Source organism: Ambystoma mexicanum, chromosome 2p (genome assembly GCF_040938575.1).
Source record: "Ambystoma mexicanum isolate Mex_15411 chromosome 2p, UKY_AmexF1_1, whole genome shotgun sequence".
Classification (NCBI taxonomy): domain Eukaryota; kingdom Metazoa; phylum Chordata; class Amphibia; order Caudata; family Ambystomatidae; genus Ambystoma; species Ambystoma mexicanum.
The window spans coordinates 1,449,180,581-1,449,207,447 of record NC_090923.1 but is presented as its reverse complement, the minus strand read 5'-3'; the positions used below and the strand labels follow the sequence as shown (position 1 = coordinate 1,449,207,447).

General features: G+C 45.8%; 1 protein-coding gene across 1 annotated transcript in view; it reads left to right on the top strand.

The window, feature by feature from the left end:
• The window catches only part of ASB10 (ankyrin repeat and SOCS box containing 10), a 426,206-nt gene that overhangs the window by 187,607 nt on the left and 211,732 nt on the right, over nucleotides 1-26,867 (top strand). The window contains exon 3 of the mRNA XM_069643101.1: nucleotides 26,117-26,621. Coding sequence (XP_069499202.1) covers nucleotides 26,117-26,621 — 505 coding nt within the window. The remainder of the gene's footprint in view (nucleotides 1-26,116; nucleotides 26,622-26,867) is intronic.

Below are 26,867 nucleotides of genomic sequence, written 5' to 3'. Positions count from 1 at the left end.
GAATAACCGCCAGAGATCTAAAATCTCTTTTTTTTTGTAATTTCTTTCTCTTCTATTTTGCTGCTAAAAATATATACATTTTTTCTAATGTCTTTCTGTTAAGGGAGCCCTGCTCTGGCCATGAGCAGGACATCCCCCCTTCCTCTGTTTCCAACACCCATTGTCTATGATATTTTTCTATCCTGTCATAGTACAGTGGCAGGGCCCTATGCACGTGTCTTATTGGGGTTTCTTCCCCCATACTAATATTGCACGTCCCTTATGCTTTACTTACACCTTACTGCTATGCTTCGCATGCTGCTGCTTGTTACACAAAAATACAGATCAACCCACTTTTTCCCCCACCCCTTTTCTCCCACTTTGTTTTCACACACACACACCACGACTCATCCACCTTCCTTCTTTTTTTTTACCACAAAAGACAGCAAGAGAAATCCTACAAAAATAATTGACTAAAATCCAGGCCATTCCTTATACCGAGCCACTACTTATTTTTTCCTTATATTCTCATAGTACCACCTTCTCTGCTTTTTTTACATGCTGAGGATCCCATTGCTTTTATCATCATAAAAGAATTCCGCGTGGCACTACCTTCTCAACCTATTATGCCTTAGGATCCCTTACCGCCCAGTCTTTATACGCTGAGGTTCCCTTTCTTCCCAGTCTTTATACTCTGAGGCTCCCCTTTTCCGTTATGAAAAGTAGAATAAAAGAAATACGCGACAATTTCAATACATAACCCACCTCCTATCCAATCTGTACCTTAACACATCACCAAAATCCTATCTAATCTGTACCTTAACACATCACCAAAAGTCCTATCCACACCTCACCTACTGTCATACACACATGTCCCCTTCTTGTTATCTCTTAGAAGAGTCTACTTACATTTGCGTGTTCATCCAAGTTTTCTCTGTTACGGGCTCCAATACCGGCCTGTCCTTCTCTCTGGAGCCACTCCCTGCTTCAGAGAGCAGAGAGGATTTCTATTAAAATGGCTCCTTCTAAAAATGCTCAGGAAACAAGCGTTATTTTAGTTGGGGGATTGGTCGCTGTAGGTAGGCGTGGCTTTTTTTCATGGAGAAGTGGCCAGGAGCCTTCCGCAAAGTACGGGGAGAATTGGAATCATGGCGGGATAGTTAACACTTGTAAGGGTGTCCCTAATTACTCTCACACCAAAATCAATACACCCCTATAGGGAAATAATGCAAAAAGGTGATCTTGTAAGCATAACAAGTTTAATTTACAAATGAGGATGGTAGCAAAGGACTCTGCTGCCTGAGCGCTCTTCTCTTGTAGGGTTTATATAGGCCTGACTTGCTGTGGTGATGTCACTGGAGCTGGATGATGGCTTCATCCCAATCCGTCCTTTTACCATGATAGGGATGCTTAAAAAGCCTTCTTTCTTCGTTGTCAGCGTTATTTCCAGGGCATGCTGTTCTACTTTTAGCCAGCTATGCAAAAACACATTGTAGCTCATGTGTCCCTCCATTTTACTAACTATGCAAAAACACACTGCAGCTCTGCAGACTTTTACAAACCTTGAGGCCTAGCCCAAAGAAAACTAAACATTGTTATCTATAAACAATGTTCATTCATTCTTATCCATATTTCACTCATCCTGCTCATGCATATCTGGGTCCTGTAGTTTCCTCCACACTTTATACTTAAAATGTATCCCATTCTGCATTTTGCCGCACAAAAACATTTGAGTCCTATTTTTAACCCGCATGGATCAATGAAGGACACTGGACACCCGGTGAGTCAGTTCGTACTGGCCAGAGTGCGGACACTGCACACTAAGCCAGCAGTCTATTTTGAATCAGGCCACATTCCTTCTGGGAAGTAGGGGGAGTTTGACTCTTTTACAGCAGTAGCAAAACTTTTAAAATGCCATGGATCTGACATTACAAATCTATTCATCTAATAGTTAATTGCACATTATATTTAGACAATAACTACCTTATTCAGTGCTTGCCTATGTCTGTGTATGTGATTATGTTTGCATGAGAGAGCCTTCCCAGTGCCCCTCCTCCACCCTCATCCATTATAGCACCTTAAAGAGGACTTGCCTAACTCTAAAGCGCTTGGGAGTTCGGGAGGACCCTGGTTCCTTCCCAACACCTGGGTGGGGAGGGCAGTGACCTCTCTGAGCTAGTGAATGATGGATCTGGGGTAGTATGAGGAGGATCCCATGGTCACCCTCACTTAGATCACATCAGTAGGCAGGCAATTGTCATAGGCCTCAGAACTATACCATTGGCCATTTAGTTGCATTGACAAAGGACCTGCAACAACCTGATGCGAAGTGAACACCCTTCGTGAGGCAGGTTTAGAGAAACATATGGTCGGTCTTCTGCATTATGCTGGTCAGTCAGCAAAGCAAGTAGAGCACCCACCCCTGATATCTGTGCAGCAGCCAGCTGTGGCAAGTTTGAATCCTGGCACCGTCTACTCAGCCTTTCATCCTTCCGAGGTCGATAAATTGAGTACCACTTTGTGGGATAGTAATGTCATCTGTTATTTCCGCGCCCTGAGACCGATGTGTGTGTAGCGCTATATCAGAAATAGATATTATTATTATTAACTTGTGATCACTCTGTTAGCGTCACTCACCAGTATTCCTGCTGCAGATACAGCTCTGCCGTGGTCAGTGGATGTCGTGGAGCATGCACAGACATAGGCTAACAGGGAATCCAAGATGGCGGGGTAGCTTTATGATGCAGTTGTTAATCCAACATACAATCAAATATACATGTCCCGAATGCAGAATCAAGCTGGACCAATCCCAGGGGCCCAATCATTTTTATGTGCAGGTGCAAGCCCCATAACCTGATGACTAACACACGAAGAGCCCCACAAATTATAAAAGGCTGTCATAAAGCACAGTGGTGTAGTTGTTTGGAAGAGGATGTTGCAGGTGTTTCGAAGGGGATAATCCAGAGAGACGAGGTGAGAAAGAAGAGGCGGCTGGAGATGAGAGGAGTAGATCAATCATCAGATTAAGCCATTTAAAGAGAGAAAGGGCAAGTTTGGGGAGAACATCAGGAGAAAGTTGGTGTAGAACAGCAGGAGGAGATTGGAAGTCATCCCGAGGATGTTGGTGTAGAAGAACAAGAGAAGGTTTGTGTAGAATATCGGGAGGAGGATGGGTATCAGTGTAGCCCCTGTTTCTTGGACGCATCCCACACCAGAGCGCATCCATTCTTGGCTTTGGTCAGGGACAGTTCTCCTGGAAACCACACCCATCCCCCAGCCCGCTGGGTAAGGAGGGGCGCTGCACCTGCTAAAATAAAATAGCTGTTAACAGGGGATGGACCTCACCCTCAGTTCTTAGATCACTAAGGGACACAGACGCCAGAGTGAATTTTATAGGGATCCCAATGGGCACCCCACTTTATTTACTAACCCCACATATATCTTTTACCATTTCCCTAGGATTACCCTGGCTTTAGTTCCAAATAACTGGGGACCTGCTACGTCAGCCCACCCTTCCTTGGAGGGGTCTCAAGGACCCTTAAGGTGAGTCTTTAGCAACATACCCCCTACCTATACTCAGGAACCAGCCCCACAGAGTATGAGGCCAGAGGATGGCCTCTGAGGGTGGTCCCATGTTGCTAGGCGGTCTCAAGCAGGCCGCCACACATTATCCTACTACCTCACGCCAGAGTACCTTCCCTCTACCCCCTTCTTATAATAATGCCCTTATCTATATAATGTCCTACTTAACTATTAACCCTACTTAACATTCCCCCAACACCCCAAACTCTACACTTCCCCCTAATTAACGTTTAACCCACTTAACATTTAATTATTATATATATCTACCTATAACTACACATACATATATACATTAAGATACAACATATATACTACATTAAACGGTATGCCACAATGGGGCGACTGCTCTGAAAGCGAGCTGGTGTAGGGCGGCTTGGCTTCTGGATAGTGGGCTGGATGCAGGCAATGCTGGATGTATGCTGGCTGAAGCTAGCTGGTCCTCTTGACTTGTGATGGGGCCCTGGACCCTCTTCTTGTCATCAGGGTGACCCTGCCCACCACATGGAGCCACCCGCATGCACTGCGCAGCTTGCGCTCTTATAAAGTCCTGGATGGCCTTCTGTGCACATGGGGGTCCGCCCAGGCTCAGTGCTTTGCCCGCAGCACTGGTTATTGGTACGGGAGGGGCCCCATTGGCTGGGGGGCCCACCCTGACATCACCACTGCACCCGTGGCATAGTTTATATATTCTAGGTGGGCCCTGTTGGCTGGCGAGCCCACACAACATCACCGCCATGTCCCTGGTGCTGTATTAATTTTCGGGGTGTCCCTGTTAACCTGGGGACCAACCTTGTCACTGCACGGCCCGCGCTGCCTTTGTTTCTTCATGCAGCATCCCCTGTGCAGTGGGGCCACCACCGCTTTCACCGCGGCAAGCTGGTGCTAATTTAAGGACAGGCGGCGTCCAATGGTAACCGGGGACCCTGCATGTGTTCACCACTGCAGCCTTCTTCTGGCCCGCCCCCTCAGCAACATGTCGTTAGATGCAGCAGGTGGGCCGCATTTACACCTGGGCTGTTCCGCTGGGTGGCCCAGTGCTTTTTTCACTCGGATCGCCCAACGGAGCACCCTGGGACTTCCTCCACCTTCTTCTCTACGCCCGAGTTGGCTGGTGAGGCCAACCCAGGACTTTGTTATTCACCACTCCAACCTCCTGGGAAGAGCAGGCTTCTCTGTTCCCTTGCTTCATCTCCCAGGCTCCGCTAGACTTACGTAGCCTGGGAGGACTTCAGTGAGGGCCCGCCTCGCTGGCCAAGAGGCTAGCCATCAGGGGGCACGGCTGGGCAGCATGGTCTGGGCCACCCCTCACATGTTGCCCTGGCTGGGCTGTTCTTTGTCTGCCCAGGCAGCACCTGTCACACTGCTTGGACCATGGATTTAACTGAGCCCATCCGTGCTTGCCCCCGGGCGGGCTCACATCTGCCACGGCCTCAGGGTGGCCGACCTGCTCCTGGCATAAGAGATCATTGGATTAGTTCCTGTTGGAAGCTCCGTATCTGCCACCGCTAGCAATATTTTGTCCCTGGTGGCAGCTCAAGACAGCAAACCTCCACAGGTAAGTCTTTCTCCTTCTTCTCCAACTGTCTTTTCTTTTTAAACACCTTCTGGATTCTTATTTGTCCCCTTCCCAGCCCATTCCTGGGCTGGGGAGTTCTATTCATTGTTACTTTCTTCTTTTCTTTTCCTTTCAACATTCCATTCAGCCTGATGTTGGGCTGGATGGTTTAGTCGAAAAGAGACACACACAGGACACATAAATCAAACACTCACTATACATTTAATAAAAGCCTTTATTACCCAGGTCTCTGCATCTTTTATTTCTAGGTGTTTGCTTAGGGGACAAGCATGCTGCCTCACTAACCAGGTGCCCCATGAGGCCCCATGCTACATCAGAGTGAGTGTTGACCAGACATCCAGCAGATGGTGGGAGTGAAGAGTCAGGGGAAAGTGCAGGAAATTAGCAAGGTGATTGCTAACAAAATAAGAAGGAAATGGAGGGCTAACTTGACCCAAGGTAGGAGGTAGGGTGAGACCCATTGTGCAAGTGTTAAAACCACAATGGGAGAATGAACAAGCATGTGCATGGCATCAAGGAAGAGCAAGACTGATGGGGCCCCTAGGGGACCTTCCCGTATGGAAACAAGGCACAATCACCACACACAAACTGATACGCCAGACACAAGGTTGAATTCCTAAAAGCTAGGGTTTATTGCAAAGCAAATAGTCTCAGTTGGCCAACTGGGTCTCACGTCCCGCCACGTGTGTCTCCAGACCCAGAGGGACGCAAAAGAGCGAGAATTTTTACAACAGTTACATATATACAAAGCGAACATCTTGCTATCAGTAATGACATATTCAATACCGCCCACAATGTATTTTCTTTGAAATGGGTTCGATGATTGACAATTGTGACGAATATGACACCTTAAGACATTCATTTTAGCAACAGTTTGCAATTTGTGGACTTGCAGACATAATTCTTTGTTTTAGAGAACACACTGCTCTTGTTCTTACAAACAAGCTGCGTGCAGGGGAGAGACACATTCCAGGTCTTGCTATCTTCTAATTTCAATTCCTGTGCTAGGGGTCAACTCGCTCTCCAGGGCTCTACAGGGCTATGTGAAGGGGCCATAAAAGAGAGCATAATACAAGCCATCAATTGTTTGTTTTCTACCATTTCTACCGCATCAGCGAGACTAACTGGCACCTGCGTAGTGATTAAATGCCTTGTTGCTTACTTCCAAGGACTTGTGAGGGAGGAGACCGGACATTGCTGTCTGGATTGCCTGCGTTGTGTTTCAACATGTATCTTGTGGCCTTGCTCTATACGTGAGCAACAATGCAATAACGGAATAGAACAAGCTTACAGCAAAGCAGTTTAAACAGAAAGCAAGAAGCGAAAATTAGACAAAATGGCAAATTCTATTCCATCCAAATGGACGCACTTTGGTCATGCTTATGAATCTGTATTATTGATACCGAACATATGAGGCGGTTGGTCTTCGGCCAACAGAATACATTACTTATGTTATGGGAGGGTATTTTCTGGACTCACAAGACCAGAGGTGGAATAGAAAGGTTTTGGAGAGGGGTGTAATCAGAACTCTCGTAGAGTAAGGTCCTAAGGCCCACCTAAACTCACCTGTGCAAACTGTGGAAAGCAAACCCAGGGGGCTCTCTTAAATTCCAGAAAGAAATCCAATTCAATCTGCAATTCATGGCAGAGACTTAGAGATGTCTAAAGGATCTACAGGAGAACTGGAGATGGTCTAATCCCATCATTAACAGGACACAAGCAGGAGAAAATGCAGAGACACTACCTCAGACTGTGTCATGTGCTGGTACTCTGAACCCCTGAGAACTCCATATGTAAACCCCTGGACTGTTGGAATATTTGTGAAGGGACTGTCCCGATACTATGTTTTGGTTTTGACTCCGGTGAAGAGCTTATTTTGACCCAATATTGTGTTTGGCGTCTTTATGAACTCTATTCATCTGTATGACAGTTCCCAAAACCGGAATCCATTTATTGGTAATTGGTTCTTTTGCTTCTCTTTGTGCCGCAACGTGTACCAAGAAAGTTGAACAGAAATGCTTGCAAATAAGAAAATAGTTAAGGGAAAGGATAGTGATATAAACTTTGAATTCAGCCTCTTGACAAACAGATGGGGCTTCCCAGGCCACTCAGTTTTGTTGACCTTTGCTTTGGCAGAACTCTGGTGTTCCCGGGATATCGTGTTGTCAGTTGAGTACAGAGTGGGAGAACGTATCCTCTCCCTCAAAGGGCTCCATATGGAAAGGACCCAGCTGTGCCTCATACGCCTCTACCATCCAAGGCCTAGCGTTTCCAGCAGGCAAAGGCCAGTTCAGCTCAGTCGGTTGTCTTAGGGGACTGACCACCTCCTTGCCTTAGGGTCCTGGCATTGCATACCACCAACTCACGCTCGTTGTTCTCTGCAACAACTTGTGGCATGCTAATTTCTAAGAGGCTCTGCTCCAGTCCCTCAGCTCTCTCCACTTTTCTCCATTTAATTGTCTGCACATCCTTGACGCTAGACCAAGTGCTTGTTCATCCACCAAGTCCAGGCAAACCCCTTTTTGATACAGGGTTCACACCTCCTCTCTAATTGCTTGTGTCCAGACGTAAACCCTTCTCAGACCTTCTCCCCTTTCTGGTTATACCCTAGAGCAGAGGTCTTCAAACTGTGGGGCGCCCCCCCCCAGGGGGGGCACAGCCGCATCACAGTGGGGACGCCGGAGCCCAGCATGAAATGTAAAAAAAAAATCAAAAAAAATATATATATTTTTTTTTAGATTGGAGGAAATGGGAAGGGGCAGCTCACATGGTCAGACTGGACCATAAACGGTCTTAGGCACCAATGAAAAAATGGCCAGCAGTTGCAAATGGATATTCAGTCCTTTAGTCACAGACTGTTTGAATAGTACCCAAGGGGTTGTTTTTTGTTCAAATGTAAACACATTGTGATATTTAAAGAATATTTATTCAGCAACAATGGTCAAAACGACTAGCTGCATATTGAAGTAACTCCTCAAACTGGCCCACACTGGCCAAAAAAGTGGCCCATTTTGACAGGCCTACACTAGCATTTTGCATTTTTGGGACGGTCATCGCCCTACAGGCCAGTCCAAGCCTGCCGGCTCATCCTTAATGGGCGAGGGGGTGTCCACGCACTGGCCACCTCACCCATTATGTAGGAGCCGAGGAGCCAGCCCAGTGAAACACTGAGCCCTCTCTCTGCTGCTTTTTCCAGCTGAGGGAGTGCTCCTGGGCTGGCTGAACTATCAAAGGGAAACACTGTTTGCCTTTGACAGTTTATTTCCCCAGCCACACATGATCACTGAGCCATGCAACGCTGGGGGTGTTTTGCTTCACCAGCCTTTCATAGCTCATTGGAAATGCTGGCTGGGGCACTGCATGTATGTATGTGCGAGGGGTGCTCCTGCGCCTCCTCGCACATACGGGCAGAGCAACCTGGAGCGGGGCATTTTAGCTACCACGCGCAGGTCCCTGCAGAAGGTGCGTTTATGGCGATTTATTTTTTATTTAAATGTGTATGGATGTGTGTATGCTTGTGTTATGGGACTGTCGTGGGACCAGGATGGGCGGCAGCACTGGGATAGTGGTGGGAGTAGGGTGGGGAGAGCCCAGGGTCTGTACTGGGAGTAGGGTGCAGTGACAGCACGCAAAATGTTCATAGCGATTTCTACATACTGTCCATCTGGCACTTTTGGGGGGGCCCGGCCTGCCCAAACTTTGCTCAGGGGAGGCCCAGGCCAAAAAAGTTTGAAGACCACTGCCCTAGAGTGTATTTCTCACCTTCCTTTACACTACTGATTGTCCACCTTTCCTTTATAGTCTTTCTAAACTCCTCCACCTCAGTATGGTTCTCAGTTATCTACTGTCACCTATTTCCAATTACCTACCTCTTAAGATGTTTCTCACAACCTCCTGTACACCTTTTGGCCCCACCTCTTCCTAACGTCTTAGATTTCGCCTTCTCTCCTCTTCTCCAGATCTTTCTACCACCTCATCATTCATGCCTTTGATGTTCATCCACTCTACCTGCACACATTTCCCTACCACTTTCTCCATCACTTCTCCTCTATGCTCTCCAGCATCCTCCTCTCCCTCTACAATCCGCTCCCCCTGTAGCCCCTTCCTCTCTCCTCCACGACCGCCAACAGCCATGCAAATGATATCTCCAGGTGAGCTTTTTTGTATAACATATCTTTATTGAAGTATTTTCACAGACCGTAACGTGCTGCTTTTTCCATTGATTAAACATGTTCATTCATTATCCCCCCTTTATCCCTAACAAAACCCTTTCCCCCCCTCTGCGCTCCCTCACCCTCCCTTCTCTGGCAAGTTTTTATAGTCATGTGCTCCCTCCCCCTGTGCTGGGTTATGTGCTAGAACCTGTGCACGTGGGTGATTCACTTTGTTCATATGTGCTTGGTTCATTTTTAATGTGCATTTTGATTCACAATTGTGACATGCAGCTCACATGTGTCCCAGTGACAGAGGCTATAAAGAGCCTGGCTTCTATTTTGGATTCTGTTAAAGTGCTCCACATGCACATATACACCTGAGCTCTGCGTCCGGTGGTCAGTGCAAGTGATGGACCAGGAGCAGTCCCTGTTTTCACACACTGGTAAGTAGTTTCATCTCCCATTGGGAAATATTCCTTTCTTGCAAATAACGAAGCAGATTGTGTACCCACGCTACCTTACTAGCGACATTAATACTATGTGTTAGTATATCTTAGGGATTTCTTAAGTATTCACTTGTTCAGGACAGATACAGGTCAGTAGTTTGATCGAAGACACCAGCTCCATAAGGGGCTTGGGAAGTGGTGCTACCATTCCTCTCTCTTGCATTACCACAAACCTCTTCCTAAGCCCAGTTGTCCGTAACCCCAGTTAGTGCTATCGATTGTTAAACCCTACTGTCAAATGTCTGGCTTATTATAATGATGTTTTCCCTAAAAGCAGGCTCGTTGACTACCTAACTTACTCTACTCTGACTGCAGGATACTGTTCTAATGGCGCATGCGGTCGTGCTTAGCAGTTGCTCTGTCAGATTTTCCTGGTTTCACTCACAACTGTTACCTTACCCTACTACTCTACCTGCTTCCTTTCCTCAACTCCTCCCCACTAACCTCAACCTTTCTCCTGCCTCCAGTCTTTGGTGTTAACTCTTCTCCTTCTCCTCCCACACTACTGCCCCTCCTCCCACACTACTACTGTTCTTCCTCCTGCACTACTACTGCTCCTCCCACTACAATCTGCTCCCCCTGTTGCAATCATTTTATGTAGCTTTCTACGCGCAATAAGCAATATAGTCACTCCAGCCAGTCCTATCGCTGTTGTTGCCGCTCCATAGAACTTTATGCATTGCGCTACACACAATTTATCATTGTTTGGGAAGTATGGATATGATATTACTCTAGAGTTGGTCTTCGTTCGTTACGCTATATTAAGCACTATCCCTTCCGGGTAGAATATCTGCCTATCTATCTCCAATGCCTTCACATCCGAGACTCTTCTTCAGGACACTAAGCAGAGCAGGGTTGCTAGCTTTCCTGAAAGTTGCTTATCCGACAGAGAAACGTTACTCGGCCATTGCTCGAATAGTCCTAAAGTTTTATGGACATCTCACAGCGACGAATATCTCGGCATGGGCGGCTTGCTAACCTTCACTCCTTTCAACAGCCTTGCTGCTGCCGGGTGCTCGCCTACTGGAGTGCCGTCTATGAGCTCATGCCCAGCGGATATTGCTGACCTATAGACTCTTACTGTCCTGAATGCTCTCCCGGCTGAGGTAAGGCTGGCTAAAACGTTCACGACCTGAACTACAGGTGCTGAAATGGGAGAAATACTCCTCCCCTGCACAATAGTTCCCAAGCCTGCCACGCAAAATTAAAGCTCCGGAACGTGGAAGGGGCTGATGATCTATTGATAAAACCTGCAGCTTCCTCTGAAAGCTCTGGCAGGCTCCATCTATGCCTGAAATTTTGCATGCCAACAAAGTTAATGTTCGGTCTTGTATAAGAGGGTGTGGGGCTCCTGCTGGGCCGGACAGGAGATCCGGCCTGTACACAATCTTCTGTGGAAAATCCGTTGAAAGTTCCATCAGACCTGGAAACCAAGCTCGCGATCTCCATTTTGGCATCTCTATCACTACCTCTGCTTTGTCTCTGCAGACCTTTGCTAGTACCCTCGCCAGCATTGCGAAGGGGGGAAAGGCATAATGTGTCTGATCTCCCCAATCGTGCAGGAATGAATCTGTTCCCTGAGCCTCTGGGTCTAATCTCCAACTGTAGTACCTCATCAGTTGGGCGTTCAATCGCGAGCCAAAAACGTCTATGGCCAGAGGGCCCCATCTCCGCTCCAGCTTCTCGAAGATTGCCTTGTGAATCTTCCAGTTGCTGTAATCTAGTAGGTACCGGGAGTTCCAGTCCGCCACTGTATTCAGGGCCCCTGGGAGATACTCTGCCCTGACTGAAATGCCCATCTATAGGCAACTGTGCCAAAAGTCCTTCGCTAGCTCTGCCAGCATCTTGGATTTGGTGCCTCTTAGTTTGTTTATATATCCCACTGCTGATATATTGTCCATCCCCAAGAGGATGCAGCAGTGTGCCTTGCCTTTGGTGAAGGCTTTTACTGCGAATGATCCTGCGAGAAGCTCTAAGCAGTTGATGTGCAAATCTAGCTCTACCTGGGACCACTTTCCTCCTGTCTCTATTTGGCTGCATCGGGCTCCCCAGCCCGACCTGCTGGCGTCTGATTCGTTCCAAGCCTCCATGTTGCGGAGCCATCAGGTCAGTTCCGTCTTGCTCTCTTCGTCTAGCAGAACTAGCCAATGGTATCTCCAGCGATACTTTCCTTAAGTATCTGATCTTCAGCCTCTGAAGAGCTAGATAGTGTAATGGCCCGGGACAAAACGCCTGAATGGATGTTGCTAGGAGTCCCACTATCCTGGCTAGGTTCCGTAGAGAGATCAATGGCTTCATGAGCGCCGACCTCAGATCTTTCTTGATTGATCTTTGACGTAGGTAACTCTTAAGGTAGCTTTCCTCATATCTACAGTGAATCCTAAAAACTCCAGTCGCTTGGTTGGCGCTAGTTCTGACTTGTACCTGTTTATTAAGAATCCTAGACTGGAAATCAGATTTATTGCCCACTGGACTTTCCTTTGTAACCGACTTCTGTCGTCCGCCATGAAAAGGATATCGTCCAAGTAGACGATCATCCGAATACCTTGTTCTCGCAGTAACGCTGCAACTGGCCTCATGAGCTTGCTGAATGCCCATGGTGCTGACGCTAACCCAAATGGCAGGCTTCTGAATTGCCATATTTCGTCTCTCCAAAGAATCTTAGGAATGGACGACAGTGTACTGCTGTCGGTACTGTCAGGTACGCATCTTTCAAATCTAGCCACGCCAGCCAGTCCCCCTTTCTGAGCAGATCTCCTAACAGATGGATCCCCTCCATCTTGAAGTGCATGTGCACTAGCCAGCTGTTCAGTTCTTTCAAATTTATAACAGGGTGAACTTTGTCCATGCGATGCACTAGGAACATGTTGCTCAGAAAAGATGATTCGTGCAACGCTGCTCTCTCTATCGCGTTCTTTTGTGCTAGGTCCTGAATCTCTGCATCTAGTAACACTTCCTCTGCCTGTGCCATCCTGATGTGCGGAGGGGGACACTCTTGCTTTGGCGGCTCTAGGAACTCTAATACAAAACCCTGTATCGTCTGCAGGACCCATGCGTCTGAAGACAAATTGCGCCAGCTGCTCAAAGAATACAGTGTCCTGCCACCCACTGGAGGATAGCTCGCTGCGCTTTTGCTCACCTAAACCATTGCCGTGCTGTCAGTAATATCCACGGCCCGCCGTCCTCGGGAGCTTTTTCCTCTGTTGGGAAAGAACGCGTCTTGCTGACGAGATTCCTAAAACTGGGCTCTGGGACCTTGCCGTTTTCTGTTGTTGAACCGGCCGGCCGATCGGCCCCTATATCGGCCGGCCTCGGGAAAAACTCTCCCTGGGAACACTTTCCTGATGGATGCCTGTGCTTTTTCCAAGGCAGTATATGTCCCCACAAACTTATTCATCTCCTTAACAAATGTATCTCCTAAAAGGAGGCCTTGGGCGCTATCACCGGCTAGGTCTCCTAGCTTAATATCAATTTTCAGAAGCATGGATCGACGTCTTTCGGCAGATATTGCACAGTTGGCGTTACCCAGCATGCACGCTGCTCTTTGGGCCCATCCCGCTAGGGTAACTGGATCTACAGGCTCCCTAGTGTCTTTAGCCCTTTCCGCTAAATCCATCAACTTTGCTATGGGCCCCGTCAGGTCCAGGAGCTTGTCTTGGCATGTCTTCCATGCTCGGTCCATGCCTTTTCTGGCATCTTTCCCTGCCTTCGTTACGAAGGTCAACATTTTCGAGTCGAGTTCGGGCGTATCGGCTACCTTCCCTGCCAACTCTGGTCTCGGAAATTCCGCTGTGAGCCTGAACCTGGTATGTTTTTCCAGGGGTTTCCTCATCCTTTGAGACATATCCAAGGCCACTCTCAGAGAGGGGACCTTTTCAGTGGACCTTGAATGTCGAATAGTGTCCGGCTCAAACATGTCCCACATGTCTTCATCGTCCCGGGGGTTCTCCACACCGCTGACTTGAGGCTCGCAGGGATTGTCCCTGTGTGAGGCCGTGCTTGCTTTACTAAAGCTTTGCGCATCCTCCTCGTGTTCTTCTCCTTGATCCGACTGGTCCGAGGATGATGCCGCTTCCCCTATATTTTTCACCACTGGGGTAGGGGGTACGAGGCTGGGCAAGGCTGTTTTTCTCAGAAAGGCACTCGTAAGCCTGTTGAACGCGTCAGCTGCCTCCTGGGGCTTATTCATTTTCCCCGTACCTCCGCCCGGGGGAGTAGAAGAGTGTTTCCTCTTCTGGGCCACTTTTCTCCCCTCTTCAAGGTCTTTCAGAGGCTCTTGTGTGGAGGACCCCTCCCCTGGGTCATCGAGCATGCCAGCTTTATTGCCCAGTAAGTTTTCCAGGATCAATAACCTGTCTTGTAGAGACTTGACTCCCTGCTCCACAGCTCGCACCAGAGAGTCTCCCAGAACCTTCTTGAAACTACAGGAGAGGTCTATCTCTTCTCCTAAGTATTCTTCATCTGGTTCTTGCTCATATTCACTCCCCTCGCTCCATGCATCTTCAGCCATGCTGTGGGACATGGTACTCTTTCTAGGCTCTTGCCTCACTGAGGATCAGACTTCTGCCTGGTGTGTTACAGTTTCCTCAATTATTAAGACTTTCTCATTTTTTTAAAAATAGTTTGCTTTGCCTCTGGTATTTGTGGGAAAACGCTAACGATTTAGCGCTATTTGCATTTTGTGAAGAGCGAGGGGTTGATCGCCGCTGTCCGGACCGTTAATTAGCGGAACAAGCTCTACCGCGCATGCGCGCGGCCTCCCTGTTTCTAAAGAGAGTTGCTTTCCTTTCGCGCGTCTGCTTACCGCGCTGAGGAGATATTTCCTGAAGTAACAGCGGCTGACTGGACGGCGTCCCGAAGCGAGTGAGATCACTGGCGGGCTCGGCCTGTCCGCCGCCCTAAACAATTGTAAACAGCCCCTGCGGCGCTTGCGCTAGAATGCCCCTGTGGCGCTTGCGCTAGAATGCGAGTTACGACACGCTCGTGAACGTTCTACTCATAAAAAATATATACTGTACGCTGCGCTTAAGCACTATTCATACTGAAACATTGTGCGCTGCGCTAAATATGTACAGAAGTCCTGTACACAATACCACATGCATATCTGTCCCAAAGAATATGGGCCTCATTACGACTTTGGAGGTAGCCATGGCGCTATTGGCGCCATGGCTGCCTCCAAAATCGGGTCCGGGTTCCCTGAATGGGCAATTACCGGGCCATTCCGAGTTTGGAGGGCCCGGTAATTCCTCCTTCAGGGAACCCGGGCCCGGACCTTCCCCGTTCCCATTTGAGCCCCCATAGGGCTCAATGGGAATGGGTGCGGGAGCTAACAACGGGCCGATTACGACCGGCCCGTTGTTAGCTCCCTGGTCCCCTTGCGGGATCCGCTCTGGACGTCTGGTAAAACTAGACGTCCACATCGGGTCCCGCGAGGGAACCTCATAATATTGCGGAATGCGTTTAATGGCGCCGCCACCCTTAGCGGCATCGGTAAACGCATTCCGCAATAGTTGTAATGAGGCCCTATGTGTTAAATTAAAGGTATTCATCTTGTGGCTGAGGCAAAAAAGAAGAGGAAGGAACCCAGTGTGGTGGAAGCTTATAGGGGATAGGAGGCCCGGATTGGACAGTGAAAGGGAGGCTGAAGGCTACCGAGCAGCAGTGCCTCATGGGGGCTGTAGTATGTCCATGTTTGGAGCATATGATGTTTTTCTTTGTGTTTGCAGGTCATTCATACCAATATTCTATGTTCATAAGAAGAAAGGACACTAAGTTGCATGAAATAGTTGTCTTTCTATGTTCGATATCATTGGGCAAAACAATTCTATTTGTTCTTGTAGAAGTAATTCTCTCAAGGCAACAAATCACTGTTAAATCATAATAAAAAATAAACAATTTCAAACGAGAAAAGTTCTGAGGCCCGTTATTGACATATTGCAAATATTTTTATTCTAAAAATCACTACCTTTTAAGATGTCTGGTGTTAAAAAAAATCTGTGCCCAATAACTTGGATATTTCGGGGAGATTCAAATTCCTCTAATAAAAATCTTGGTATTTTTATATTGATTTCTGCAAAAGGATGTAAAGCCATGAAAAATGAATCTCTGAATATGCCTTTTCAATGTGTTTAATTTGAGCTAAATTTGGGATTTACCTGATATTTTCTCCAAAAACTCCAGATATTCTAGTCCACAGCCAAAGTTCCTGATTTAAATAGTGCGCTTTCACGCAAAACAAAATGGCGGCCATGTATTTATATCCGCAATGACTTCATCCCATTTAGCGCAACACGAGATGACGTCATTGCGCAATGCGCCAAACGTGGCAATTATCTATAAGGTGATGATGGTCTAAATATATATATATATATATATATATATTTTTTTTTTTTCTTTATTGTTATTTTGGCTTACAACAGCAAAACCTTACACAAGAAAATTCAATCCAAGACAACAATAAAACCTTACACTGGAAGATTCAATGCAAAACATGTTAATAAATAGTCAGCATTTGATACAGTTAAAAAGAAAAAAATAATAGAAAAAACACACGCAGATCATTATGATTAGCTAATAAAAACATTCCCGAAATAAATTATAAATACATTAAAAATGATGTGTGCTCAATTGCCTGGTTATTGAGAAGCAACCTCAAAATGTTTTAATAATGATGTACCTGACCTACATCAGGTACCAATATTCCTGATATGTTGGAGACATTTTAAAATGGCAATAGTTAAGGGAGTTTTGTTTCCATTTGATAAGCGGATCCAAAAATCAAACACAGATAGCCATAAATTTGCATTAAAACGTTTCCCAAAAAATAAAGTTAGTGCATTCAAGCAAAATATGTTTAAGAGTCTATGCAGCTCGATGTAATCCACATATGCAGGGAGCATATATATATGTTATTCACCTGAAAATGACTCAAATGGGAATTACCATTTTACCCCATAAAAATTATTTTACTCCCAACTTAAAAAAAGATTAAAATAATCCCACTGTAACATCTTATTTGCTCCCCTCCATTTCCCCGTGCCATTAACTATATGGTAGGGACCCTTCCCGTTGCACCTCTGGATATCACCCTACAACCCTCTCTAACCCTTGTCCCTAACTGCCATATATTTTTTTTTGTTTTTGCCACGCTCGAAATTCATTTTTGAAGCAAGGGAGTGTGTGGTATATTTTGTAAGAACATTTTCGAAAAAACATCACACTGTCAACCTAGGAATAGTGAATGTTTTATTTGACCGTGCTGGCATTCAAACCTGTGGCCTGCAGCTTGAACACTGATCACAGCAAGACTTGTCTCGCTAAGTTATATGACCTCACTGACCTGTTCAAACCCCAGCTGGTGGGTCCAAGCACATATGTCTGACCACTCACTATTTAGTATGTTTTCCCATGAGAGGCCACTTCCCCTCCTCTCTGTTGCCGGCCGACTTCTCAGTCCTAAATGCATTACAAAAGGATGACCGTGCGCTACTGGCTCCATTAGAACAGCTGCTTTTCACTGGCCTTTGCACACTGCTCAATCATTATTCTTCTCAGATGATGGTAAAAAGTACAAGTTTCACTTTGCTTAATGTAGTATCGAATAACTTCATAAGACCCGGTGTTAATCATTGCTGTCTACTCCTGCACTCTTGTCACTTGAATGAAAAGGATGTCACTGTCATGCATGCATACGAATTTAACAAATGTATGTCAACATTTACTTCAAGCTATCGAGGTCATTTTATTGAAGTATGACAATATTTTTGCCATTCGCCCCACCCTTATATATATGGCAGAACCTTTTTATATGAATATAGTCATAGTAATTTTGGAGTCACTCATATATTTGCTTAAAAGATAATTTTGTTGTCCTCAATATGCTGGGGATTTGAAAAAGAGAATACCCAATAATAGCACATTTGCACTGGTTAAGAAAATCAAGATCCAGACATGTTGGTTTTTGTTATTTTCTGTGTTCCTATAGCCATGGGTGCATTATTTAGTAGCAATTGGCAAAATAAACATAATGCTGAGTGTTGCCAAAGTATTTTGTTTGTGCTAGAGAAGCGCTTTGACAAAGCTTGTATTTCTGTGATGCAAAATGTAACAGTGTTGTTTAAAACTGGGCGAAGGGTGACAGTGGGGGTAAGAAAGCATCAATGTAATTGGTCCCCCATAAAATAAAAATTAAAGGGTTGAGTGAACACAAAGGACAACAGAAAGAAACGAAAATATACCTAGGATATGTTTAGCAAAGTAGCAATACCCCACGTTTAGTGTAAAAGGCTAATATAATAGGCCTGCATTTGAATGTCAAGGTTTGGTACCTGTAAGGCATGGGTGATTTTGCTTGGACAAATGCACATTTAGCATTCGAATTCATTAAGTATAATGCAATATCAGGACATGAAAATAAAACAAGGAAGTAAAGTCATGAGACATGATGTCAAATAAGACGAGGAAACATTATCCATGGGTAATGACGCCAACGTGGGGGGAACATACTGTTGTAATAAAGAATTGGCGCTGAATGGGCAGTAATGTCTGACGATTGAGAACTGCTAGTAAGCATGTAGTAAAACTATTGAAGGTGACCCTCATGCTCAAGTTTTGGGGAAGCAGTATGAGAAAGAGCACACGGTTCTAGTTCATTGAGTGAGTGCAGACTATTAAAGCAATTTAGGACAACCACAGGGCGTGGGGAGGGAACCCAGTTTTTTCGGAGTAGAGTGGTATTTAGTAGGTGTAAAGTACGCTTGGAAACGTTATTCAGTGTGATCAGTTGATTGGGTACGTTAGGTGAAGGTCGCTATGCATTATACATTTAATGAGATGCCATAATAGGAATAAAAGTGTTCTTACTGTGTGGTTAAAAATGGTTGGCCTATATTGAGGGTGGCAATTGTGTATGAATTATAATGGGCAATGTTGAAAACGTACGGTTTGTTTCATATGCTATGCGGCGAACTAGAAGAAGGGGTCAGACTCAAGGTTAACATTTCATGGGTCTTTATTTGAACTCATAAGAAAGAATGCCTATCTGTCCCTATTGCTACAAGGAATTTCTCTGCCTACAAACTAAACTGGTGCTTGTCAACTGTGAAAACCAAGAAGTAGTCCTCAGTCCGAATCTTTTTCACTATTTGGCCAGTTCTTGCTGCTCTCTAAAAGTACTGCTCGTAGCACACATGATCGTGCTTAACAATTCACAAAAGAATGTTTTTTCAAGTCTCTTTTTTAAATTCCTCTGGAAAAATTGCAAATCTTTACACAAGCCAAATGTCTCAAATTCTTGAAGCGGATGGATCATACACTTAGTCAGTTTCCACCAATGTGGACCTTTTCTTTCTCCTAATAGTGTGCCTTGTATAGATTGATTGTACCATGCAGGTTGCTTTCTTGTAAACAATGGGCCTCATTGCGAGTTTGGAGGTAGCCATGCCGTTATTAGCGACATAGCTACCCCCAAACCGGGTACCGGGTCCGGGTCCGGCAAAAGGGGACTTACCAGGCCATTTTGACCTTGGTGGGCCCGGTAATTCCCTTTCGCGGGACCCGAACCCAGTACATCCCCATTCCCATTTGAGCCCCCATAAGGCTCAATGGGAATGGGGAGGATGCTAACAAGCGGCCCGTTAATGACGTGCCCATTGTTAGCATCTTGGTCTGATAGCGGGTCCCGCTCTGCACGTCTGGTCTGGCCAGGCATCCAGAGCGGGACCCGCTACAGACCTTGTAATGTGGTGGCCCGGAATTAACGGTGCCGGTCCGTTACCGGCACCGTTCATTCCGCGGCCGCCTACGTTGTAATGATGCCCAATGTCTCTTATCTCTTTAGGGCCCTCCAGGGCCCTCTGGTCCTTTGGATTGCTTATTTCTCGCTCTTTGTTTAACTCAACTCGCCCTCTCCACCCTGGGAAACCATGGTACCTTCTGCCTTTGGGTGTGCTTTAGCGGGGTGGCGTCTCAGGCACATATGTGCCTTCTTTCCTTCTCCTACCCATCTCTGCAGTTTCGGAGATCCTCTCACCAAGAGCAGAGGATTCATTCCTCCTTTGTTCCCTGGTCTCTGCATCGGTTTGCGGGCCCCAGACCCACCATGGTTGCAGCGCTGTCACGCCACCAGGTAAAAGTCATTTTCCTGCGCTTCTCAGTAGTTTCTGTGCTCTCTGCATTAAGAGCAGAGGGTTAATTCCTCTGTTGTCCCCTGATCGCGGCGTTGGTTCATGGGTTCCAGGATCAATACGGCTGCAGCATGGTCATGCCACCAAGTAAGACGGTTCTTCCCCCATATATGTTTCAATCTCGTCAATGTCGCCCTTCTTGTGCTGGCCTTCCGGCCTCTTGCTTTCCTCTCCCCGGTTCTCCACATTACTGTTGGCTCTGTGGTGGAGTGTGGCTCTGCCCCTCCAGGAAGTTCTCAGGTCAGAGGCTCCCCTCTGCCTAGGATTCTTTCTCCCCCGTTCAAGGTTCCCATTCCCTTTATTCTCGCCCCAGTATTTTAAAGGGCCATGTTGTTTTCCATCAGCTGCTAAATTCAAGGAGATTCTGGCATTACCTTGAGCCAAAGATATGGAAGTAATGTTATTAGGGTTCGAATGTAAAACAGAAAGCAACAGCAGTATTTTCCACTCCCATTTATGCAGAGAGAGTATTTTTCATAAGGAGTTCAGTTCCTTATAAGAAGGGGAGAGTCCTTGTCCCCTAGAGGGGAGTCACTCCCAATAAGGTCCCGCTTTCCCAGACCTCTAGGGAGGTTATTGCTTAGCGGACTCAGTGTGTAATATAAGCCTTGTGTGAAGTACGAACAAGGATGAATTTCTACACCAAATTCCTATGGATTGAATCTCACGTGAGGTAGCCACAGGCACCTGACATGTCAGACTTCAAGAGAAAAGTTGCTTTTTATTTTAAAGCTCAAGTCCCCAATTTGGCGTGTTTGGGCAACCAGATTGGAACTGAAGACATGATTATTGGGGGTAGAATTGAATTCTCATATGAAAACCTTTTGTCCTGAAGATGGCCTTAATAATCACCAGACCGACAGCACTAGAGATAGTGCAGTACGGCTCATAAAGGCCGAAACATATGTCGACTTATAAGGGAGCACTAACATCCATCTTCCCTAACCTAGGTTGGAACACCTGAATATTGGTTTCCACAAATAATTATTTGTGACTTTGACTAAACAATAGAGTATGAAGCTTAGTGAGAATAGTTGCTAACTAGCATCACTTCACCATTCCCTCATTAACTCAATAAATAGAGAGGGGCATACTTAAATGTCACTTCTGTACCCAAGCAAATATGTATTCTTCTTTTTTCTATAAATGTTTTTCTTTGAAATTGTGTCACTTGGTTAAATTTGTGGTGTATGTGAAAACCCAATTGTATGTATTACCTGTTAGAAGGGATTTGTCTATGTTTATGACATGAGTGATCACTCATTGTGTTTTTTTTAAATAGTCTTAAAGGTCTTAATAAAATTGCTAATACTGTGAATATTTGAAAATGTTTGAGAGATGTTGTCCATCTACTAAATTAATAAGTAGATAAACTTGTCCCTGCCCTGTTGTCCATTTGGGGACAAAAGAGAGGGGTAGTCGATCTTGAGGTTCATTTTCTGCTTTAATATTCTCCCTGTTTGTTCAAGATCGACCCCCGATAACCAAAAATAGGGAGTACCCAATTTTGAAAGCCTGCTAATAACTTCTACATTGCCTCCCCTGTGCCTACCATTAGCTATATAACCATGGCAAAGCCCAGCACAGGAGGAGGGAAAGCACAAAAGGTGAACTACAGAAGGCGTGTTTTCAAGAAAGTGGCCTATGGGAATCAATTTGGTTTTGCCTCTGTAAATACATGCAATATAATCGAGTGGGGTGCATGAAGGACCAGGGCAACAGTGTGATTTGTAAGGTGTTTTAATCACAATCATTTCCCACCAACCACCCACAAACAGTCTCAGTTCAACTTATAATTGGATCAGTCTCAGGCCTGATGGTTTCCTGCACTCTGCTTCTTTGGGTCTTTTATGTCTGTCAGTATCGGTCTTCAGGGGTTCCTGCACCTCTTCTCTCTGTCAATCTGATCTTCCCTCGCAGGGATGGGTGTAAGGGTTTTCTGCACCTGGTGACTTTTCCCTCCTTAGGGCCGCTACTGTAGACAGCGTTGTATTTTTCTCAGAGGCTGTTGTTACAGGTGAATCCTCTCTGCACAGATAGAACCAAGGATGCAGTTGGCCTTCAGCCACTGCAGGATGCTTTAGTAATGCATTGTGGCCTCCTTCTCCCAGGGTAATGACTTCCACCTGCCTCAGCTCCTCTATGTTCTGTGCCTGTCCCCCCTCAACTTTTCACTATGTCCTTGTTCCTCCTACCTCCATGGGTCCAACCCATTCAGATCAGGGTCTTTCCCTCCCCCTGCCTTGGGTCAAGCTCGCCCTCTCAAATCTTCCTATGTGGTCGAGTTTTTCTCTCATTCTCCAACTTCCTCCTGGCCATTCTCTTCCACCGCCTCCTGATGTTGCTCATTTCTTTCTTAACATCTCCTGCTATCTCTTCCGCTGTCCACCAACCTCCTTTAGATATTCACCCACCTGTTCCTTATCTTTTCCTGCCACCTCCTTCTCCCACTACAGTGTTTAACCTCATGCCCAAACTCAGACTGTTGTAGTTTCTAGGTGTTAATCTTTCCGTGGTTTTCTGTGAGGACAGGATACTATGTCGTGTGAAGATGGTGAGCCAGTGTGATTCCACGCCATCCACCCTCTGTGATGCCGCGGCAGGGTCAGCCCAGTCCCTAGAATCTTTTCCTCCCTTTAAGGAAGTGAGGGCAGTTTTTCCTACTCCTTGCGGAAGCCATCTTTTATGTAAGCAAACAGTGAGTAATCAAATTGCCTAGTCTAAAAAATGGCCGGAAGTGCCTCGATTGTGGTCTATTTGGAATATAGTTTTACCAATGGCTATCACCTGGCAGGTTCTCTGAATGTAGACTCAGAGCTCTTACGAGTGCAAGGTTTTGGAGACAGTCCTTCCTCAAATCTTTCATGCTTGGAGTAGCCACTTGGCAGATCTCCAAGCGATGTATCAGAACAAGAAGTGCCTCTTGTATGAATCCTGGAGTGGACAGGGGGATATGTTCCCTATGGGATGCATTCTCATCGCCTTGGGAAGGGCAACTACTCTACGCGTTCCCTCTCATTCCTCTCGTCCTCAAGGTTTCTTCAGAAACTTAAGCAGTCTAGGAATTGCTGAGTAATTTTGCTGGCTACGGCCTGAACACAAATACCTGTCTCTATAGATGGTTATTCATACTCAACAGAAGGGGCTTGCTCTTGACCCTTTTACCATATCCTTTTGAGCCTGTTTTCTGTAGAGTTAAGCTTTCAGGCCCTGGATCTATTGCAGAGAAATGTAGTGCTCCTTAAGACAGCGAGGAAGGATTCGACCAGAAGCCAGTGAGCCGCTTTTGCCTTTGGTGTGTAGAAATGGATGTTAAACTATAGTTCACTAGACAAAGTTCTCGCTTGGTTTTCAAACTTTGCCCAGTCAGGCAAAAGCTGAACTCTTGCAGGACATATCTTTTGGTCTTCAGTTCCTAACTCTGGGGTGGTGGCTTTGATTTCTCCTTGCCTATCTCTATTTCCAAAAGACATTATAAGGGGCTAAAGAGACTGCTTCCTTAGATGAGGCATACTCGGCCCTCAAGAGATTTGACTATATTCTTAACAAACTTTGTGCACAGCCCATTGAACCAATTGCTTCCACAGATACCTGATTTGCTTTTTTGCAAACCTGCTTTTCTTGTGACATTTTTTTGCAGCACAGAGTACCAGTGAATTTCAGGCATTATGCCCTGAATTACCCTTCATAATGTTTTTCAAAGGCAAAGGTAGTGCTCTGCACTCGTCCTACATTCTTTCCCAAGATGTACCCGTGAGGATAGCTCAGGGGCAATATGCTTGCCTTGGAAGCAAGACGGCATGGAACAACACAGGTTTGATCCCCGGGTCCGTGCTTAGAAACCTCTGGGTATTAAGCGCATTATAAATAACAAATCATATCATATCAAGATGATTTCAGAACGCCATCTTAAAAGTAATCTTCCAGTTGTCTTTCATAATCCTTCTATTGACGCAGAGAAAACTATGTATACATTGGGTGTTTCCAAGGATTTGAAATGTTATCTGGAATGCTCTAGTGAGTTCAGGGCTTGGCTACACATGACATATGGAGGCATCCCTCCAGGTTTGAAAGCGGCTAAATAATCCTGTGCTTGCTGGATTGCTTGGTGCATTATGAAATGCTTCAAATCGAAGAATGCCTCTCCTCCTAAAGGTCTCAATTCTCATTTGGTTGGGACAAAAGCAGCGTTAGTTGTGTTTTAACACCATGGACATCTGCAAGTCAGCTAGGTGGTGCACGCCAAATGCTTTTTGTGAACACTATTCTATGATTTCCAGCTCCAAGGCAGACACCAGGTTTGAACAGGAGGTCCTACGGAACATCTTGTGTTAGTCCTTTCAGGTCCTGCTATCTTGAGTGGTATACACACATTTCGTCGAATGATTTTACATTGTGGGACTTTTCATCACCAACCCTTTCAAACTTTATTTGTTTTACTTTTTTATGGGGGGGGGGTGTTTGGTGCGGTTTGGGGTATGATTATTTAAGTAAGGGGGGGCTTAAAAAAAAGAAAAAGGAGTTTTTGGCGATGAAAGGGTGGCGATGAAAAGTCCCACGATGTAAAATCATTCGGCGAAATAACGTAGAACCATCTTGAGTATAGGTAAAGTAACTATCTACTCTCCGATTTTAGGGTGCATTTTAATTTCCCATGAACATGAAGGAAAAGGAACAGAACTTTGGAGTAGTTACTCCCCAAAGTTACTAGTCCATAGTCCCCTTTCATCCATACCGTCCCCCCTGTTAATACAGTTTCCATTGGACCAAATTGTTTCACGTTGATTGTAGGAAGCCCAATGACCCCGTTCCGCTGACCACAAAGTCCCTCTTTTTCTCTCTGCCCTTGCCTAGTCTTGAAGCACCACTATCAAACTCTAAGTGTCTCATGCTGAGCGGTTGATAGACAATCTCAACATATGCAGTTTGGGTGGACCCACAATACCATCTATCTCCAACCAAACAGTACTATCCATCAGAGCTATCTGCTTCATATATCTAGCCCTATCCTGATTATGCAGCCTATGTACAAGGCATAGGAACTCAATCTTGTGGCGTTCTGAAACGTCCCCAAATTTGAAAATCCCAGCCAGAGACCAACTGTGACAATATAGCTTTATGCTACCAATTCTAAGGAGAGGGTTACCCATCGAAATATATTTGTGTTTATTCCCTCCAGGTAGGATTTCCTGACACTTGTATATGCATCAATCAGCAGAGAAGAGAGCTACTTCAGTAAATTGTCTCTTGGCAGTCATGTCTAGAGGTTAGGGTTCTCCCCTGCCCCTCTCGATCACAAGCAAAGGTGAGGCCTCAGAATTACCTCCAATCCAATGTGCTGAGTCCCAGAGAGCAAAGCCCCAATGGTACTTCAACCAGTCTAGAAACTACCAAATCCCTGATTCTGCAATGAGCATAACACCCACTAAGGCAGGTTCTGCTTTTTAACCCCTCTTTGCCCCCACCACAGGAAGTCCGATAGCACCATGTCAGTTTTAATGAAGTCCTTTTTTGAAGCTCCCACTCGAGAGCCGTATGTTGGTCACCCACCAAAATAAACCACAATTATTTCTTGGTTTCAGAATTGAGTCTGAGCAAGTGTTTCTGTTTTTGAAGCATAGGTGATTGGGGATAGTAGGCACCCTTTCCTACATTCCTCATGGCTCACAATATCGTTACTCAGCACATTGTAAGTAAATACTTAAATGGTACATCAACACATTAAAGAGTGAGTTGCATTTGGCATTGTAGAGTATACCTGCTGAAAAACGCATGTGCCAGCTGTGGCCCATCAGTGCTCATTCTGCTGCTACTCACTCAAACTCCCAGTAGCATAAGTAAGTAAATCACACTACAGCCATATTCCCTGTCAGTGTAGTGACTTAAAAATGGCTTGTGTTTTATGTAATTCTCCACATAAAAGTGCTAATATCACAAATGTAAATGGGAGAGGGACGGAGTCTGGTGTTGCAAGGCGGAGGATGAGAAGGCAGGATGTGATTGAGGTGCTCAGATGATTTGTCCATGGAGAGGATGATAATTGTAGCAAATAATGGGTATCTGGCAGGAATTAAGATAGTAGTTCTGACTGGTGTGTGACTCTTACAGTGTGGTTTTGTTGGTTTACTCTTACAGCTGTGCCAAGCTCTTGCTACAGTATGGAGCAAGTGTGAACTATCAGTCTGAGGAAGAAGATGACACACCATTGCACGTGGCAGCCAGGCATGGCTTGGAAGAACATGTCAGACTCCTGCTGCGCTACGGTGCCAAAGTGGATAAGAAGAATGCAGAGGAGCAGACTCCCCTTAATGCTTCCTGTAGTCATCCTCACCGGCCAGAGGACATAGACCACTACTACAAGGTCTGCAAGGAGCTCATTGAAAACCATGCAGATATAAACACCAAGGACCGGGACTGCCAGCGCCCCCTGCACATGGCCTGCAAGAACGTAAATCCAAGGGTGGTAGAGTTGCTGCTGGAGCAGGGTTCTAGTGTGAACATTATGTGTTATAATGGTAGCACAGCCATGCACAACATTCTGCATAGTGTGGCCTACAAACTGGAACACCGGCCAGAGAGCATTGTCCGTGCACTCCTCAACTATGGCGCCATCCGTGTTTGGCCTGGATCTTTAATGAAGGTAAAATAGGAGAAAAGCAGGAGTGGGGGCATTGGGATAATATGGTTCTCAGACAAACCAGTGGTGTCAGGATGTGGATTGCTTTCCTATTACTTTGTAATATCCAGTTTGTATATAATAGGAATACAATTCAAGGTCACCTATTCAACAACAAACAAACAAACAAACAAAAGCAGAGAATGTTCTGTTTATGGTGGCTCTCACTTCTACCAATTTGAAGGCAGATCAAGCGTTAAGAGAGGGGGA